Source organism: Phalacrocorax aristotelis, chromosome 2 (assembly GCF_949628215.1).
Source record: "Phalacrocorax aristotelis chromosome 2, bGulAri2.1, whole genome shotgun sequence".
In the NCBI taxonomy this organism is placed as follows: domain Eukaryota; kingdom Metazoa; phylum Chordata; class Aves; order Suliformes; family Phalacrocoracidae; genus Phalacrocorax; species Phalacrocorax aristotelis.
Window position 1 is genome coordinate 99908482 of NC_134277.1, and position 20501 is coordinate 99928982.

At 45.6% G+C, this 20501-nt stretch overlaps 2 protein-coding genes across 3 annotated transcripts in view; both read left to right on the forward strand.

Annotated features, from left to right (window-relative positions):
* GALNT12 (polypeptide N-acetylgalactosaminyltransferase 12) overlaps window positions 1–7936 on the forward strand; it is a 52962-nt gene extending 45026 nt beyond the window's left edge. Inside the window, exon 10 of one of the 2 annotated variants that reach the window (XM_075084472.1) lies at window positions 5858–7936. In XM_075084472.1, the coding sequence (XP_074940573.1) occupies window positions 5858–5962 (105 nt within the window). In that variant the 3' untranslated portion in view covers window positions 5963–7936. Of the gene's footprint in view, window positions 1–2075; window positions 5687–5857 lie in introns of those variants that run through there. The other variant, XM_075084471.1, reaches the window with a different exon arrangement.
* Window positions 7937–11996: 4060 nt separating this feature from the next.
* Window positions 11997–20501, forward strand: part of GABBR2 (gamma-aminobutyric acid type B receptor subunit 2) — a 491071-nt gene continuing 482566 nt past the window's right edge. Inside the window, exon 1 of the mRNA XM_075084470.1 lies at window positions 11997–12311. Within this exon, the coding sequence (XP_074940571.1) occupies window positions 11997–12311 (315 nt within the window). The remainder of the gene's footprint in view (window positions 12312–20501) is intronic.

The window sequence follows — 20501 nt, forward strand, 5'->3', positions numbered from 1 at the left end:
ACTCCCAGAGGGGAGAGATACTGAGAAGTGTGAAGTATATTAATAAACATAACGTGTGATCTTACAAAACCTTGTGTTTAGTAGTTTTTAATCTCTGAAGGAGTTCCTGGGTGCCTGAAAGAGAAAATAAATTTGATTAAAAATTATGGCCTTGGTCAGGTTTTGGAGTGTTATTATTTGGTTAAGGGGAAAGGTCACATAATATATCAAAATGGTATATTTACATAATGTATCTGCATAATGCATCCAAACTCTAGGGGCTCCATGGTTGCAAAATTTGATGCTTAGATACTACCACCAGTGATAGGTGGTAGAGTTTGTGTCTGTGCATGATTTGAACGTACTGCTCTGCTCCGATTCCTCTTCTATGGCATTAAATCAAAATCACCAGTCCCTACCTTTCAAGGCAAGTGATGGGTGAGGTGTCAGTACCGCATTTCTCTTGCTTTGTGTGGAGAAGTGTCAGACACTGAAAAAGCTGTCCTTATGGATGTAGCATAATCAAAGATTTGAACAGCCTTCCCAGCAGCCTGGCAAGAATTAAGTTCTTACGGTCACTGAGTCAAAACTGAGTGAGGCAGATATTGATTAATCCACTTAAAAATTTGAATTATCACAACAGAAACAGGAAGTTCATTCAGCAGCTATGTCTGTCAGCAAGCCTGTGAGCAAGCGCACACCATTGGGCATCAGGGGCTGCAGCTCGAGACACAATTAGTGTGACATTCCTGACGACGGAAGAGCAGAATTTCAGAGAAGTCAGGCATGTGCTCAGAAACAAGGTGTTGGCGTTTTTCTTTTGAGGCCATCAGAGGCTTTGGAAATGGTTACGTGTCGGAATGTCACCTGGGAGGGAAGGGTCTTGGAGCCGGGCACTTCTCTGCAATTGGACATGCCACCTTTTTGCGCCCGCTATCCTAGTTGACAGAGCTCCTGGATTAGAGCAAGTGACATGAACTGGAGATAAAATGTTCCTGGAGACTCCCGTAATAGGAGGGCCTGAGGTCTCAAAATATGTTTTCTGGGGAACCTCATTGTGAAGGCCGAGGCAGCTGTGCTGCCCTCCAGCAAAGCAAAGCTAGCTTCACACACATCTGCAGGCAAGGAGCATGCTTAGATTATTTTGCCTTCTCCACTAAAAATATATCCTGTGAAGAAAGGGGAAATTTTTTTTGCTAAAAATATATCCAACATCTACAGTTGACTAAAAACATTTACATTTTACTTGCAAGATGTACAATAAGTTGGTGAATTTGGGTGAATTTTAGTAATGCCTGTATTTAGCTTTGGTTTTCTCTGCCTGTATTCTGGTGCAGTAACAACAGGCAACGAAAGTGAAGTTAGCACAACCTTTACAGGCATGAATCACTCTAAAGCAATGTTAATATAAGTTTAAAAGCAGGGTCTTTTGATAAAGTTTCAGAGTTCCTCAAGTTAGGCATTTGGCTTCACTGCATGGCCCCATGAGATTGTGTTCGGTTTTGGGCCCCTCACTACAAGGGCGACATTGAGTTGCTGGAGCGTGTCCAAAGAAGGGCAATGAAGCTGGTGAAAGGTCTGGAGACCAAGTCTTATGAGGAGAGGTTGAGGGAGCTGGGGTTGTTTAGTCTGGAGAAGAGGACACTGAGGGGAGACCTTATCACTCTCTAAAACTACCTGAAAGGAGGTTGTAGCAAGGTGGGGGTTGGTCTTGTCTCTCAAATAACAAGCAATAGGGCAAGAGGAAACGGCCTCAAGTTGTGTCAGGGGAGGTTTAGACTGGATATTAGGAAAAATTTCTTCACTGAGGGAGTGGTCAGGCATTGGAACAGGCTGCCCAGAGAGGTGGTGGAGTCACTATCCCTGGAGGTATTTAAAAGATGTGTAGACGCAGCACTTCAGGGCATGGTTTAGGAGACATGGTAGTGTGTTGGGTTGATGGTTGGACTTGATTATCCTAGAGGTCTTTTGCAACCTTAATGATTCTGTGATTCTGTATTTATTTGTTACAAATATCTTCTGTTATTATTAGAACACAGTGAAATGCCTGTAACTTTTAAGACCTGAAAAGCAAAAATTATTTCTGTCTTTTGTAGGACGGTACTTTGTTTCATCTACACACCCAGAAGTGTGTGCAAGCTGAATCAAACGCTTACAATGGTAACCCAGCACCATTATTACGACCGTGTACCAACTCGGACTACCAAAAATGGTTCTTCAGAGAAAGAAGTTGATCCAGATGTCATCTAGGATATAGCTGAATATGAAAATGTTCTCTTTCTAGTCAGCACTTAGTCAGCCTTCTGAAAATCACATAAGTGATATATTTTTGTATGGAAAGAACTGTCATTAGTTTACAAGCCTTGGATTTTGTTTTCTGGAGCATTAAAAGGCACTAAGCATTGAGAGCTACATAAAGTAAGTGCTGTGGTTATATCATGCCACATAATCTGCTCCTCTTTTCTCTTTATTTGGCAGCTACATAACTGCTTCTGAAGTGACTTAGGTTCTTTTCACAAGTGACAATATATTTTTTTAATCTACTGTGTGGAAGTAAGGCAGTCAAAATAATTGCACTAACGTTATCTGCCAATAACTTAAAATGTTTATTTTTCTACTAAAACATTCTGCAGTTGGGCCTTTTAGCAGAGAGTAGTTAATAATTCTTGTTCCTTAAAAACCAAGGAGGTAAATATAGGACAGATTCTGCCCTAAGTGACTGCCACAAAACCCTTACTGAAGACAGTGTGGATTTGCACATGAAGACAGAGTGGGTCTTTTGCACAAACAACAATCTAGATGCATACAGATTGCACATGCTTGTCAATACTATACATTAAATGTTGTGACGATTTTAGATGCTCATGGCACTTGATGAGTTTCTAATCATGCTTAAGCCTGGGGAGTAAAATGGAGATTTTCCCATATTTCTTAAAGAAGTAAGGCAACAATATTTAAAGGTGATGCTCTGGGAAAAGCTGTTTAGATTCACATGGATCTAGCTATGTGTCTGTATCCCAGGCTGTACAACTTACTTTAACATGATGTGGATTTTTCAACACGTATAAAACTTGTGAGATCAGACCTAGCAATACTTTTTTTTGACAGATTTCAAAATCACAGAGAAAATGAATCTAAGAAATTATCATTCATTAAATTGTAAATGTTTAAACGGTTCATACAAAAATGATTGTATAAACAAAAATGGTTTTGCAAGGAATCGATAATGATATGCAGCTGATATTAATACAAAAAGAATTGTCTTTCAGAAATAACTTGCATTTTGTCTGGGAACTCCTTTTCTGATAACTTTTTTGTGTCAGCACGTACAGTCCTTTTGAAAACACGGGGTTTATTCTGCACTGGTACAAGTTGTCTTCTGCTGTGGTGTGTAGGATCTGCTTTACCCAATCAGACAAGTGGTGTGTATAGCGATGATTTGGTCATTGACCATCATCATTACAATATTGATTAAAAGGGTTTCGACTCATAAGGAAAGATTCTCTCTATATCAGTTGGAGGTATGCTTATGTGTAGAAGTATGAAGATTTCAGCCTTTTTTCCCCAGAAGTCTTGGCATCTGTTTAATTTAGTTTGGGATTTCTACTATTATTTGCCTTTGTTCATGTTTTCTGTAAAAAAATGTGCAGCCCTTTGAGTCCTCATAAGCTCGTGTCATTTTGGCATATCTATTTATATGATTAGGGTGTGGGGGGGAGGGTTTGTGCCTGTAGGAGATGCATACGTAGGTTCTTCCAAGTTCTTTCTAGACCCATGTAGATGGGATGTTTTTGTGAGCACCTTTCAAGTTTTGTCCCTGTGGGCTGGACTGATGAAATTGATGTTAGAATTAATAAAACATTTTGTGATTCAGTAGGTTAGGAGCTGTCATTCCAACTATGGGAGTGTTCTTCTTATGGCCGCTGCCTTTCTTTTAATCATTTTGCTGATCTCTTAGGCTCTGATCCCTGCAGCACTTGGGACAAGACAGCTTTATTTTATGGTCTCTTAAGTTCCCTTTCCTCAGTAATTTCCTCATTCACTCAGTAATGCTTCTGTTCACCTGCTAGCAGCAGTGGTGTGCACTTTGTGGAGCCACAAATGAAAACTTGTTGGCTGCATGAGAGAACTGTGAGAGCTCCAGCAACGCAGCAAGGTTTTTCTGTTCATTTCTTCTGCTTTGTCTTCGTGACTGTTGATTGAATTACATTAGTAACCTAATGAGAGCCCAGCTATTACAACTGTGTTGTAATAGTCATAGTCATATGTAATAGTCGATAGTCAATGGTCAGTGAGGTTTTCTTAGTTTCAGCACTTCAAGATTTCATCACCAGATGGTGGTAAGCAAGGGAAACTTGTATGAAAAATATTTTCCAATTACTGTCTTCCCACTCAGCACTTGTTTAGAGGGAAGTATTGATGTTTTGGGCTTCTAGTTACAGGCAGCTGAGCTGTTTTCTCATATGCCAGCAAACGTGCTAGCCTGGGTTGGATATTTGCTAGGCAAACACATGTATATTGCAGTCAAAAGCAGACACTGAATGTAGCAACGTCACCAGCTTGCTCTCCCTATAGTGGCCTTTTAGTCAATTTACTTACCATTTTTCTCCTTTATATCCTTTTCTTCTCAACTCACTGGAACTGTATTAATGTCTGGCTTCAGATTTGGAGGGTGAAGGACTCCATCAAGCATCTGAGTCACAATGCATATCTTCAAACTTCCTTTTGGGGAAGGTCAGAGCTATCTGCTGAGAAATGCACTTGGACTTTGGGCTTCTCCTCAGTAGACGAGGGGCTGGATGCCTCATAGGAATGGAGAAATTGGAGGACCTCAGTGGCAAATCGATACTTCGTCTGGTTCTGACTTCTTAGGGCTCTCTCTGAAAAAGAGAGAGAGCGGAATACTTTCCACACGGTCCAAGTCAAGAACCAGTAGGTCCCCCCTTTCTTAGTATTCATCTTCCTTTTATACTGGGAGCCATTTCTTTTCCCCTTTGCCACTAACCATGTGAAGCACCCATAAAACCAAAACTTGCAACTCAAGCCTTTTGATAACCTTAGATTGAAATAATGGGATGCTGGCAGCACAAACTGGGAAATCTCAAGGGCCCTTCTTCCATTTGGTACCATCACTCTGTTCAAAACAAGAAAGGACGTTTTTTAAATATGGAAAGATGGACTGAACAAATTGTCCTAAGAAGGTGTTGTCCCAGCGCACAGTACGCTGTATAAAATTCTATGATAGAGACAAAGAAATCTGTCCTCTAAATGGATTGTATTCATTCCTCGTTGCCTAGCTGTGAATAAGCCCTTCCCATGTTTACTGCCTTTTTAGGCATTATACTGGATCAGTGTGATTCTGTGTTCTCCCAGGTTCCTTCCCTTCCCCTTGTCTGGTGTTCCTTGGATGTCCCTAGATATGGGGCGTATTTGGCATGGTTGGGGCACAAAAGATTAAGTCAGGAGACAGTTTAATTCACAGAATTAAACTGTGCAAAATGTTTTCCCAATTTTCCATATCCTGTGCTGAATACACCTTGTGAAGGGAATAGTAATGTGCAAGGACCCTTTAACCTTTAATAAATTACCTGATGGTATTAACCCCAAAAGGAGAATTTGGCGTTGTAAGTACTGATGGAACTTGCTGAATTTTTTGAAATTCAAAAGTAATTAAAAAAATTGTAATTAAAAAACTGCTTATTTCTTAGTCTTTGCATTCCTTTATTAAAAAAAATTGCAATCCAGAGTGCAGTCTGGTGCCTACTTCTGTATCATATTCCTTTGAACACATCAGGTAACTATTTTGCAGGGTTTTTTTCTTTTATTCTTCCACCATTCTCCTTTCATTTAAACACTGTGGGTCTTCGACATGGGCTAGAACTTACTGGACTTTCACTTCATCAGAAGACAGTATATGAACCTTCCTTCGAAGATACAAACCACTAAAACCTCTGTATGTGCAGTCTTGACCAAACCATTGTGATGCAGGATTACTAGAGCTTGCACAAGCACCCTGGAACAACAGTCGTCATTGTATACGCATCGGCCAACATGAACTGGAAGCGGTAATTCTTGCTAGCTCTACTGAAACAGAGGCTCAAAATTGTGTTCAATTTTTGTTACGTTTATAGGAAGTGATAAGGTTTACTGGAAGAGGAAATTCATGTTGGTTGGTAACACCGGGACTGATGGGATTGTGTTATATTCCCTATGTAGGAAAACATGGGCGGTGACACAGTGATACTGGTGGGCTAGTAATTCAAAATATGATGTTCTTTTAATTTAATTTGGCTCTCTTAAAGCCTTTCGATTGGGAGATTAATTTTAAGTTGAGGTTTGTTCTGATACCCTGATATAAAGATGTAGCAGTCAAGATGTCCAGGGAGAGTGTAGGGTTAGGATCATGCAGTTGTGTATATACGCTTATAACTGAGGGGGTGGGGTGGGGGGCTGGCAGTGTTTGGGACTGAGAATGCTGTATAAGCTCATAATGAAGGTAAAATCCTGACTGTGCTAGCAAGTTAGCTGAGGTGGGTGGGAAAGGCCTTGGGAGGGTGGGAAGAGAGGGGCAGCAGAGCTTGGGGTGCTAGCAGTTAAACCCCAACAGCCATAGCTGGGATTGAATTGGAGCATTGCAGTATTCTTCCACTTCCCATTTACAGAATATAAAAATTAGGTATGTACATGCAGTACTAAAAGTACTATGCCTAGATCAACATTTTTCAGTCTTTCAGTCCATTACTCACTGACATTTAGATGAATAGACAAAGCCTCTAGACCGGTCCTAGTGAGCACTGACAGGAATGATGTACCTGTAGATGACATACTTTTAGAGGCTTCCAGGATTTCCAAAGGGGGTTGGAGACAGAAACAGGGCAGGACCTCCCCAAGGATTTCTCCTAACTCCAAAAGCAATAATAAAGAAGATGGAAGGTGCAGGAAGTGAGTCACTGGCCTGATGGGTAGCATGACATGTTTCATGTAGCATCAGACCATCTCTCAGAGTGGGAGAGGCCTTGCAGTAGATGCAATTTCTTTCTTGGTGGTAAGGGAAAAGTCACTTTTCTGGGTTTCTTGAACTTACCCATGCTCTGAAGATATTTAACTTGCAGCTGAACAAAAAGTGGTCAAGGGAGCCATACCAGTATAGATACTTAGATCTTAAATTCATGAATTAGGTACTCTGAGATGAGCAAATATAAAGAATATATAATGAACAAAAATGTTAACTGTGCGTACACTGTAAGAAGACTTAATAATAACTGAGAGAAATTGGAAATGGTCCTTAGCAGGAAGATATTTGACATAACTGTTTTTACTGAAATATATTTGAAGGACTCACATGACTGGAATGCTGAGGTGACTGGGTAACATGCCGGGAAGGAAGTGACATTTGATTTTTGAGCAAAGAGAACAGAATTTACAACTCTTGTGAACCGGTATTTTAGCCAACAAAAAATCGATACAGAGGGTGTCTGGTGTAGACCACCAAATAAGAATATAAAGCCTTTTTGCCTAACAGATAAAGGATGTCTGCTGCTTCAGAGGATTTCATTCTAGGGGATGCATTTTACTGATTCCCTGGTAGCAAAACATTCTGGAGATTTCTAAGGGAAAAAAAAAGGCAGCTGGGCAGGCAGCCGTGTCTGACACAACCTTTAATAAGCAGTTTGGTCCAATTCTCCTTTAGGACTCCTTTTATTTAAAAGTAGCTGTTACCTGGGCATCTGTTATGCATAAACAAAGGGTAGTACCTATGAAATAAGAAATTTCTTAGTGCTGAGAATTGGAAAGAAGCAGGGTTTACAAAATACATGTATACATCATGTGGGAAGCTTGTCTGTGTACAACATGAAAGTTTTTGATAGGATTGCAAATGCAATATTTAAACATGTCAGAAATAAAGTTTTTTGTTAAATCTAAATTTAGCCTCGGTGCATCTATTAAACTGTTGTCTCTACTTACATGATTTTCTTGTATTATGTTCCATGGGTTTTTTAACCAAAGATACGGAAACTGTCTTTTTCATGCCTCACTGAGTATAGAGGAAGGATTTTGAGAGGCTTACTTTGCCTAATCCTCGTTGTTCAATATATGGCCTTATTTACTTCCCCATAGTAAAACCCTAGCCTGAAAAATAAAGGTTATTTTCTTAGATTTTTTTTTTTAGTGAACTTGAATGTTACAGTGTCTTAGTGCTTCCCCAATGTTTATTACTCTATCTTCAGATTATGACCATGAAGGAAGAGCACCCCTGTTTTACTGACAGGGAATGCAGGGACAAAGCAATTAAGGTCAGAAGTACCATGTTATTTAAATACTCTAATTCGAAGCATAGCTTTGCTTGGTTTCAGGGATATCCAGCAATACTCCAGACTTCTGCAGTTCAGACAAGACACAGCAGCTGGGATTGATTTGACCAGAAACACGCATACAGATGAACTGTCGCCCCAGGGCTCCCATCGCGCACACGACGATGCACAGAATGGCGTATAGAAAGGATCTGCCAAGCGCCCCCAAAATGAGGAAGGTATCGTCAGAGACTGCCTCTGGAAAGTCTGCCTTAGCATTCCGGGCAAATAGGGGTAAATCTTGGTTTCCTGGGCCTGCTTTTGGAACTGTTTTTGTACTCCCTGGTAAGCGTTAGCTCCACGATGCGGTACTTCCGAGGTGTGCTTCTTTAACCTACCTCCCCAGCGTCTGAGTTGCGGGTGCTCTGCGCGGGCGCCACCGGCGGCTGGGCTCTGCCTCCCGCGCCAGAGCAAGCCTCCAGCCTCACGCTGGAGGGAACTGTGCAATAGCTGCCCAACCCGAAGCGAGGAGGTGCATTCGATTCCTAAAATAACAAAGGGACATTTGCTGCTACATCAGTAACAAAAAAGGGTGTCAAGCACTTGCTAATAATATTCAAGGTATTAATTCTGTTGTACCACATAACTTGGACTCAAGTTTTTTTTCAGAAGGACTGAGTTCTCAAAAACTGGGAAATTGCCTTTTTTTAAAAAAAGAGAAAGCTTAGAAAGCTGACGACATTCCAGAGACAGTGTGAGTGCGTGTGCTAATACATTGCCAATATTGTAAAATGATAATCAAAGCGATCCAAGTAGCTGTAGTCCTTGTAGCCAAGTACTAGAGAAAATCACAGAATGATACCGGATACAAGCAGTGAAGAATGGTTTTCTGTGAAACAGATTTTGACAAGCAGGCTTGGTATCTAACGCCGATCAAGTTGAGAATAGTGAAACATCATGTAGCATATGAAATTCTGATTAAAAATAACATCATACAGAGTCAGTATGGCACCTATTCCTGTTGGCATCCTAGGAAGATCTGCTCCTCGTGTCATGATCATCAATGTTCTGGAGGAAAATAAGTTACTGATGAGTTTGCAGGTGACAACGAAACTGCTGGACAGGTCACGTGTACAAACAAAGCACGTAGTTTGATTTATCCTAATGCAAGATCAGGTGCACCGGAGCAAAGAAGTAGTTCATGCTTTTAGGCAGTATGGATTCAAAACACGGTGTAGATTATTCCATGAAGAGGCAGCCCCACAAGGGCAACGAACTGGCTGGTTTGCCCGTAGGGGTTAGCTCTCCCGACCTGCCCGGCCCTCGGAGCAGCTGGGAGGTGCTGAGGTGGCTGCTGGTGGCCCGGTGCTGACAGGTTGCCGAGTCAGAAGGGCCAGTTCACACAGAAAGCGGAAGAAGGAGAGGTGCCTTGGAAATGCCTCCAAGAGCAATTCCTGAGGTGAGGGAAAATCGGTCTACTTATTTTACAAAAGCAAAACGCAGTGATTAGCCTTAGCCCATGTGCATGGGAGAAGATCAGCGATACTGTGTCCCCTGAAGCTGATAAAGGCATGAGAGAACCAGCGGTTGGAAGCCGGAATAAGGCAAATTGTTACTGAACGTGAGATACGCCTCCCAGCAAGCTAATTGATGATTGAGATGATTTATCAAGAGATGCGCTGAACTCTTCGCTACCAACGTCTTTCAGGCAACTCTGCTGGATGTCATTCCAAGGGAAAGGCTGTAAAGCGGTGAGTGTCATGAGACTACTGGTCGAGGCCTTTTACCCCAAGGTCACATCACGGTGATCTTAGAATCTATTAATCCATTAAGGTTCTTTCTAATTTATTGCACAGGTGCCACCGTCGCATATGTGATATAAATTAGATGCGTTAGGTTGATCTTCAAAGATTTGCTGCGAGTGACTTCAGGAAAATTATGAATATGCATAGAGTGAGGTGCCTAAGGCAGGGTGAAGAAAAGCTTTGCGTTTTGCCTGCAACGCCTCCTGCGTGGGATCCACCTGCCGTGAAACGTGCGGTGACCTGTGTCACCTCCCGGATCTTCTCAGTCGGCTGCAAACGAGCACACCGCCGCTCCTCGGGGACTTTGCAAGCCGCAGTCGCGGGTGGGCAGCGCGAATGCGCTCCCCGGGGGAGCGGGGACACGCCGGGAGGGGGGCGTATGTGGGGTACGCCCCGCATCCGCTGAGATGTGGAGGTAACCAGCTGGGAGAAGAGGCGTGGGAAGGGCTCGTCGGCCCCAGGCTACTCGCGGGGTTGCGGCAACCCTCGGGGGAACGCGAGAGCCCTGCTGCAGCCTTTTGGGTGTTTCGCGGCCGCGAGCGGAGCCGGGCTGCACAAACCCGCCAGTTCTGCGGGGATAATGGAACAGTTTTAAAAAATCCCGACTTCTGCTCTTGCAAACCGCCCCACTCCCGCGTGCCGCAGAGTCGCCGGGGCCCGGGCCGGGCGTGTGCGCGTTCGTGCGCGTGTGGTGTGCGCGTGGCGTGCCCGGGGGGCTGGCGGAGGTGCCGAGCGGGAGCGTGTTTGCGTGCCGCGTGTGCGCGGGCGTGGGAGGGCTGTGACGGGAAGTGTGCGCCGAGGCCGCCCGCCCGCACTGGGCAGCGCCTGCCAGCGGCTGCGGGGGCGCGCCGGTGTGCGTGCCTCTGTCTGTCCGTCCGTCCGTGTGTGTGTGTGTGACAGGGTGACGGGGTGCGCGCGCGTGCCCGGGCGCGCGTGGAGCGGCTGCGCCTCCGCGCGAGGAGAGCGCGGGTGGGCAGCGGCCACAGAAACGCCTCCCCGCGGCCACCCGCGCTCGCGGTGCGACCGCCACCTGGGGAAGGTGCCCGGCCCACGGGCGCCGAATGCTGATGCTGTGAGGGGAGCTCGACCCGCCCCGGCCCGGCCCCGCCGCCCCGGCCCGCACTTCGCTCTGCCCCCGGCCCCCGGCCGCGCACCCCGCTCGGCGGCCCGGATCGGCCCGGCCCGGCCCGGCCCGGCGCGAAGGACGGGCGCAGGCGGCGCCTCCCACCCGCGGCGGGGGCTGCCCGCCCCGCGGGGCGCCCGCTGCGCTGCCCCGGCTCCCGGGGAATGCGGCACTAGCACCCCCGCCCCGGCTCGGCACCGCTCCCCTCCGCCTCCCCGGCTCTAGGGGGGGCTTTTTCCTCTTCGGCGTTTTCTGCCGGAGCATCTTTTTTTTTTTTTTGTCTTCCCCTTTGGAGGAGGAGGAGGGGGGAAGGAGGGAGGTGTTGGATGAGGGCTGCTCGGGCCCCCCCTCCGCGCCTGAGAGGTGCTGTCCCTCCCTGAGCGGAGAGGGGGGAAGAGCAGCCGGGGAGGCAGAGGCAGGTCCCGCTCCCTTGCTCTGCCGCCGGGGAGAGAGGAGGAGGAGGAGGAGGGCGGCGGGGAGCGTGTCTGTGTGTGCGTGGTGGTGGGGGTTATTTATTTATTTATTGCTCCTGGTGGTTGCAGCTGGCAGACCTGGGAAGGAGTAGACGCCATTGCCAGAAGGATTATTGCCAGGGGAGGGGGGGGGGGGGAAGAGAGGAGACCCCGAGGCTCCCGGTGAAGCAGAGAGAGGCGGCTCTTTCCCTCCCGCCTTGGCTTCTGCCGCCGGGGGATGCGCCCGGACTGAGAGGGGCTCGGCTGCCTTCCGCCGCTCTGTCCGCCGTGCCGTGTCCCCCCCCCCAGTCCTCCTCCTCCTCCTCGCCCCCCCCCATCCAGCAGCATGCATCCCTCTCCGCGGAGACCGGCCGCTGCCTCCTCCAACCCTGCCATGCTACTGCTGCTCCTGTGCCTGGGCTGGGCTCCGCCGGGCTGGGGCTGGCCGCGGGGCAGCTCCCGGGGGGCGGCCGGGCTGCCCCCCAACGCCACCACGCCGATCTCCATCATGGGCTTGATGCCGCTCAGCCAGTCCGAGGAGGACCAGAAGAGCAAGATCGGCCGGGGGGTGCTGCCCGCCGTGCAGCTGGCCATGGATCAGATCCGCAACGAGTCCCTGCTCAACCCCTATTTCCTGGACCTGCGGCTCTACGACACGGAGGTAGGGACCGCCGCGGGCCCCGTGCCGCCGCCGCCGCCGCCCGGTCCCGGGGCGCTGCGGGTGCCGGGGCGCAAGGGCAGCGCGGACGCCCGGGCCGGGGCTGCGGCTGCCGGCGGGGCCCTGCCCGGCGCCTCCGAGCCCGCCCGGCCCCGCAAGCCGGCGGCAGATGTGGAGGGACCGGCGGCGGAGGGAGAGGCAGCGGAGCCGGCGGGCCGTATCGACGCTGGCCGCGCGGTACCCGGAGCGGCTCCCCCGGCAGCCGGGGCTCGCCCCGCCGCTCGCCGCGGGGGTGGGCCCGGGCGGGTGCCCGGCTGGCGGGGGTCTCTGGTGGCGGCTGGGATCCGCCGCCCTCGGCACACACGTACGCGGGTGGGTGGGTGGGAGGAAGGCTGGCTGCCTCTCGCTGGCGGTCCCTTGCCCAGCCGAGCCGCGGCCGCATCCTTCCCGCCGCCGCTGCCCGTTCAGCAACAGATGCACGCCGGCCGCCCTGGCCCCCGCCGCCCGCGGGCACGCACGCTGCCGTCCCGGTTTATCCCATGCGGCGCCGGGACGCGGGGCGCAGCGGCCGCAGCCGTAGCTGGAGGAGGAGGAGGAGAAGGCGGGGAGGCTCTCACAGGGTTCCGCCGGGTCTCCCCCCTCACACCGCCCCCCCCTCCCCGCGGCGGTACCGGCTCCTCGGAAAGAGTTAAATTTGCATTCCCGAGCCCGTCGCGGGGCTGTGCGGGGAAACATCCCTTCTTCACCGGGTAGGGAGAGAGGCAGGGAGCGAGGGAAGGGCTGCGTTAAGTTGGTCCCCACCACCAGCCACCGCAACTGCGTTTGGTTTTGGTCGGAACTTCGATGACCGTGTGCTTGCGGAGGGTACCTGCTGGTTCAGTATCGAGGCTTTCCTGAAGGTGGCAGTCCTTTCTTGTGTAATGCCGGCGCCGGGTGCCCATTTCCAAGACAACCCCCGGTAAAGCAAGCGACTACTGAAAATCTTCCTGGCTGTAATTTAAGGAAACCCCTGTCTTCTCCCCTTCGAGTCTCAGGATGCGGGGGGAGCAAGCTGGGAGCAGCAGTGCTGCGCCGCTCGGTGACAGTGTCTCCCTCCCCAGAATTAGCGCAAAAGCCTCTCCTTCTAGGGTGGCAGCTTATTATTGAGATACGTTTGTCATAGGAATTTTTCCGGTATCTCCGAGCAGAAATGCATGGAGGGCAATATCGCTGAAAATGTTATTGGGAGAAAGCATGCTGCCGTCGTGTTGTGTCGTGTGAGTAAGACTGAGGTACTGGAAGGGAATATAGGAAAGAAACATCAGCCTAGAGTAGCTGTTTGTTTCCTTAAAAAAATGAATCTCGGGGAACTCTGCAATCACAATGAAAAGAATTATGGGGATTTTCTGAATGGCATTACCTGTTTCATAAAGTGAGGTACTTGTTAGAAAAAAAATCACAGTTCTCCTAATCCTGTCTTCTTTACATTATTCTGTTTAAATCCTTCACTTGGATGGGATTGATACAAAAATAACACATGCCTAGAAGTAGAGAAGCCTAGGCAAGATCTTCCTTCTTCCTACAGTAACACCATCATCAATAAGGTGCTGCAGTTCATTGCAGTCAAAATATTTTGAAGTTCTTAATACAGATTTTGGGTTCTGAACTAGGTAGTTAGCATAAAAATGTTCAGGCAAAAAATGGCCTATTTGTTCTAGAATGAGTATCAGTTTCTTAAAAATTGCTTTTTTCCTGGTTTGCGCTCCAGGGTCATAAAGAATCAGGGTCATGTTGCCAGCTTGCTATGCAGCTTTGAATGCTTTTAAGCAATTAATGAACGGATGGTTATGGAATGCTAAGTCAGGCGGATGTATATATTTGGAGTTGGTTGGATCATTATTGCATGCCTAATAGCGACAAGTAAATAACTTAGTGTTCATGAGGAGCACTAGATTGACTGCACCAAAACGGAATAGACTAATAGCTGGAATAGCTATTAAATACATAATGGCAGTACAAACTTTTTCACTCGGTTCAGACATTACATTATTCCTTCAGTACACTTACGGTAAAGCAGAAGGGTAGATGGCTCATCATGCCCACTTGGTCCTCAGCCTATTTTCTGAGGTCGCGGATAAATAGGTATGCCTGAAGGGCCTGGATCCTTATCGTTGCATAATCACAGACCAGGGAGTAGTTCTCCCTCTCAGAGCTTCCGCAGGTGGTGTTTGTGACATTGTTGGCTCCTGAAAAGAGAGTGTGGAGCCTTGAACACATGGGATTTTTTTAATAGCTTGAGAAGTAATTGTAGTGTATTTATAATGCTTAGGAAATGTATGGCAGTGATTCAGAAACTCATATATTCTCCCTCACGTCTTTCCAAAATCTCATATTATGGCAATCCGATGTTTGTGTTGTAGTTTTGCATAATATTTTAACAAAAAAAACTCATGAAAAAAATGAAAATTAACAAATTGGCTTTTTTTTTTTTTTTAAATTATGCATTCAGGTAGTTTTCTGTCAGGATTGAACCAAATATATTAGTTTGCTTGATTCTTATGATTTGTATTTTGAAGCATCATAATGCCTTTACTTTCTGGTGAACCATCTGAACAATTGCTCTGTGCATTCTAAGTTAGACTGTTGTTTGTCAGCACTTGAACTCGCTAGCATTTGAGCACATGAGCAGCAGCCCTAGTGTTTTTCAAAGCATTTAAACTGAATTAAGCACTTAAGTACAATCCTTAGTCTGCATCTCAAGCAGTTGTGGCTGTGTGAATTACATCTTTTTTAGAAAATATGACCACAGGTTACAGCAAATACATAAAAATGCAGAGGTTTCTGGCTGGAGTATTTCTGATGGTTAAATGTGTTTGAAGTGCAATGCTGATCCAGTTTGGTGAACTCTGTTTTGCTATCCCATGGGCATGTCTTTATCTGTTTGGACATGCCTACATAGGCTCAGTCAATGAAACAAAGCTCAGGTGAAGGCATTTGCAGAACTTCGGTGTAAGTTAGTGACTTTAATTTGTGCTGTTCATTCATTTCAATGAGAGTGGGAGCAAACTCTAGATGAGACTCTTAGGCAAAATTTCGTAATTACGTTATTTTAGAAACTGGAGAATTTATAAAGTGATCATCTGTAGAGAGTCTCATCCAAAACCCATTGAAATTAATGGCAGTAATTCACTGATTCCAACGGCCCTTGGACCAGGTCCTAGAAGTTAAGGGTGCTTGATAGTTTATGGCTTTGGATCAACAACCATGATACTTCTTTTTCCTGGCCCCATGACTGTAAGTTTAGCTGGTCAAAAATGCTAAGAAATGTTTTGCAGAATAATGAAATAAAAATCTCTACATACAGTAGATGTAGTTCACAACTTCATGTAAATCGGGAAAGATGATTTCTGTTTAAGTACTCTGACACATACCCATTACGGGGGGTGGGGGTGGTGGTGGTGGAAGCAGAATATCCCTAAAAGAAAGGAATTGAACATTCTAGTAGACAATATTATCAATTTCAATGGTATTTAATTTGTGTCAGTCAAAAACTGACCATGCAGAAACTAGAGGAAGAGGCATAGTGGAAGAAGACAAAGGCTTTAATGGCAGTTGGATATCTGCCCTTCTGCATCTGGACATCTTCCCTTGAATATGGCATATATATTTTCTGGTTTCTTGTAGCAGAGATGTAAGTGGTGCACAGACAGGCTGAATTTGTTTTAAATCTAAACACGTATAGTCAGGGAAGCTGTGCATGCAAGTTTGAATTCTGTCACTTGTTTCTGAAGATCAAAGTGAGTCTTGACAAGCTGAAATAAATATCTTCCAGAAGCAAGTGGGGTATATTATCACAAAGAGGGAAGAATATGCGTACTATGGGGATGAGATTATTTAATGTTCTCTAACTACTACAAATAATTTGTGGTAATCCTGATACAGTCTCATCTTTGTGTAATAATTCACACTAATACTTTTAAATTGCAGGTTGGCACAGAAGGGTGAGCTCTGGAAAAGGCACAGGACTCCACAAAGTCTGAAGGAAAACATGAACTTATTGACATTTAATACATATTTGCCTACTCCTATTCTGTAATTAAGTAGAAAGTGCCTTGCCTAATTTATCTGACAGAAAATTACAGTCTAGGTATATTATAAATAAACCTTCTCTTTGTTTTCTTCTTTTACTAAAAAATTATCTGTATTTTCAGTAAAACCCCCCTCCCTCAAAGTTTAAGAAAGTTGTATAGGTTGTGTACCAGTCTGGGTCATTCCTACCAGTTATTCTAAGTTAAAAAAGAACCTCAGCCTCCAAATAAAGATGCTTTTTCCAGAAAATCCAGTCATGAATGATGTTTACAATGTCAACTCATGTCTTGTTCCTGCAAGCTGAATTAAGAGCCACATTTATTCTTATTAAGGATGGGGAATAAATATCTCCTGGAAGCGGGAGAGCAGGTTTGTGTCAGTGGTGCAAAATGAGGCATCCATCCAGGGGCATGGAGCTCAGTGTTCAATAGCACCTGATGGTCCTCAGAGAGGGACAGACAGCTACCGGTTGCCATCTGACAAACTGCCCTAACAGAAATGAGCAAGGGCACCTCCCCACCCTCCCACCCCCGCAGAAAGAAATCATACGATGCATAGGCTAGGCCCTTTGTCTCAGGAGGCCTAGATTCAAGTCACTCCAACAGCAGCTTGATTTGGCATGGGGAAGTATGGTGTACCAAAGCCAAGTTAGGACTCTGGGGGTGAGCCTTGACCTGCTTGTGAGTGCTCCGAGTACTGAATTGTATGGAGCCTTATTTTCAGTTTTAAAGTAGTGCTCAGAACAGGACAGATAAGGTGGTGGCGTGGGCATCCAAGAGTAACAGTCAGCTGAATACACAGGAGATGTCAGGGTCTAAAAGAGGGTCCAGTTTACGGCAGACTGAACTGGCAGACATTTGTTCTTGTATCATCAGATGAGCTTGTGTCTGGCACATGTTGAAGTAGTTTGGTAACTTCTTACCTTTAAATGTTACCAAGTGCTTATGCTGTCTGATATAGGCAAAAAGCATAGCATTAAAATGCAATGCGCTCTCTGTATGGGTGATGATCGCTGTCTACTCTGATGGTGACATTCTGCTTGGAAGGGACATATTTCTTTAAATAGTCAGTGTCCCCTTTGACTTTTGCATAATATGGCTCCATTTGCGACATAACCTCTTTTTGCTTTGGAGTTTTGCAAACTTAGAGGGAATGATCTAAAAGTTAAGTGTTTATGTTAATTCTATGCTGGCTTCTCCGCTGATGCTAAGATGTGGGTGGGGAGAGGAGAGAAATCATGTATTCACTGCACCCACTCCTCTGGGTGCAGATCCCAGACCTGCAGAATGTATATCCTCTAAATATCTCTGCAAAGAAATTAAAGCCAATGTATCATTTTCTGGCATATGTCTTGCAATTTCATGATAACTTATCCTATGCATACTGCAAAACACACTGTTATGGAATCTTTTGATTCAAATGCCAAACACACTCCATCAGCAAGGAAAAAATTATTTTTTTAATAAATACAGGAAGGAGTTTCCATTTACACTTGAAGAAAGAGGGGGAAGGCCCTATCCTCTGATACAGTTATCAACCAAAGTGAATTACTCCAGTTTGCGGAAAAGATGGGGTGTAATATCCGGGTGATAACTGTGAAGAAAATATCTGCGATAGGAAAAGGGAGAGGAAGGAGCTAGAAGAGAGAGATTTAATGGTGGCATTCACACAAAATGTCACCAACATAATATTTATATTGTTTTAATTAAATGCTGTAACCATTTGGGATGACCACATAAATAGCATCGCTTGTCAAGGCTACCAAACAGCATCTTACATTAATGGTCTGAGTGTGATGATGCCTGTGTGTCTCAAGCTGTGTTCTCTGCTTTCAGTTTCATTGCTTTATGGGCCTTTTCATGGCATATGGTGGAAGAACAATGCGTTTGAGCAAAATGAGGAGCTGGGAGCCAAACAGCTCTTTCATGAAACTCAAGTGGAGGCCATTGCTATCACTGGAAAGAAGATACTTCTCCTTAGGAAGGGTCGAACCATTGCATACAGAGGTCTGACTCAGGGAATCAAGTGGTGGAAGTTAACAGAGGAAAACCCTCTGTGATCCATTTTGGCTAAAATAATTTTTGGAGCAGCTGGGGCTAGCAGAGAGGTACAGTCAGCATGGGTTTGACTCAGTCCTGTGGAGATGTGTGTTGATACTCAGCAGCCCCATATATCCCAGGAACTCTATTTCAGACTGTGGGATTCCAAACTGAGAGGGTACAGTGCACATACATCACTTTTTTTTAAATTTATTTTTGAGCTAGGAATCCTGGAACTAAATCTGTGACAGAGACTGAAGCTTTTCAGGAGCCAGATGCACTGTTCTCTGATTTGTGGGTCTAGCTGAGCTAGAAATGAGATTTGCAGTACTTTCCATGTTCCCTGGCTTCAGCATTAATGGGCCAGTAGCCTGACTCCTGAAGCAAAGTGGTTCAGCCACAGCATCATTCCGATTTGAAGAAGGTAGTGCCCCTAAAAACAGCTGGAATAGATTTTCAGTCATGCTGTGTCTCCCCTTGCCATGCCACTGACACTTGTAGGATGTCTTATTTGCTAGACAGGGATTCCTCTATTTGCAGAGGATTTTGCTGTAGGTAAGTTGTGCTGGATTTGGGGGCTGCTTAATACTGCCTGCTGAGTGGAAACGGGACATACTGACTGACAAACACTTTTTCTTCAGTCTGGTTTTTCTTTCCTTGTGATGGAATAACCATGTAATCTCATTGCCAAGTCAGTGATTGATGTCCAGTTTCTGTGCCATTAGTTTTTCATTATCATCGGCCTTTAGTTCTGACAATTTTATCCACAGTATTTACCAAATAAGTATTCTCAACTGTGAAAATGAAAGTTGACAAATTAAAGGCAAATATCCACCTTCTCTCTGAAAATAATAGTCACAAAGAACAAAGAATATAAGGGCTAGTTCAGCAGGGCTGTCCAAATTCTTAGTGAGGCTCCTGAGAGATGAAGGCCCAGGTAGCGGACTAATTGCTTTGAGGTGAACATCATGAGTTTGAGGGACAGGGTTAGAAAACTTAAGTTTCCTGCTATGGCCATAGTACTCCTCTTAAATAATTAACAAGTTCTAAGATGAGAGGACCATTAGGATTATCCAGCTGTTACAGTATAGGCCGTATATTTCACTTAGGGATTTCTGCCTGCTCCACTGTGAACTGAAGTATGTACTTTAGATCTTGTCTTCAGGATCCCCCCAAATCCTCCGCCCTGGAAAACTTTTCTCCGTGGTTTGCTTGAAATCCCTTTAAAAGTCCATTACTATTTCCAGCTTAAGCTCTGCTGACCCTGTAACTGTTGATGCTGTGAGAGCAGCAGCTCTCAGCTTTTGCATATGCTGCTCTCCCTGCAATCCCTTCCCAGCTATGGAGCTGGGAAAATGCTGGCAAGGCAGGCTGTGCAGGGTGACCAAGGGTTTCTGACTTTTTTAAGGCTATACAGGGGATCCACCCTTGTATGAAGGGCTGTCTGATGGATTAGATTCTGCTGGAGTCGGAAGTCTTCTTTCCGTCTTCAGATTGCCACAGACCGTATGTGAAAACCTTGTTAGCTTGCTTTTTGGCAAGGTGGGTCTGCCAGATTCATGTGCTCCTTTACTGAGTAGCTGGTTCTGCAGGATATTTTCTGAGTTCTTGGCTGGACCCCATTTTCTTCTCTACATCCACCTTTTTTGTGAGAGAATTTTGCCACAATCCCCATCAGAGGAACTCATCTTCTCTGTCTGATTAAGCCATTTCCAGAATCTCAAGGTTTTTTTTATTAAAGAATCACTACCATATATCTTTAAAATAATATATTTGTTCAATCTTTTGTTTCCTTAAAGTAGTTACATATTTTAATTTACCATTTACCTATGGTAGGCCTCAGCTTCTGCTGCAGCTTCACTGAACTAGGAATTGTGTGAAGAATCATAAACACAATAGGTGTCTAAGTAACCATTTTACATCCAAAACCTCCAGGGAGAAGTAGTGAGAGGCCCCTTTTGGGATGTTAATTAACTTCCATTCCACTGTTTACTGCTCCTGCTTTCACAGGGAGTTTAATGTTTTTCCAGCAAAGAATACATATCTCTCTTTACAATTTTTACTCTATCTCAAGTGACAGTTTTTG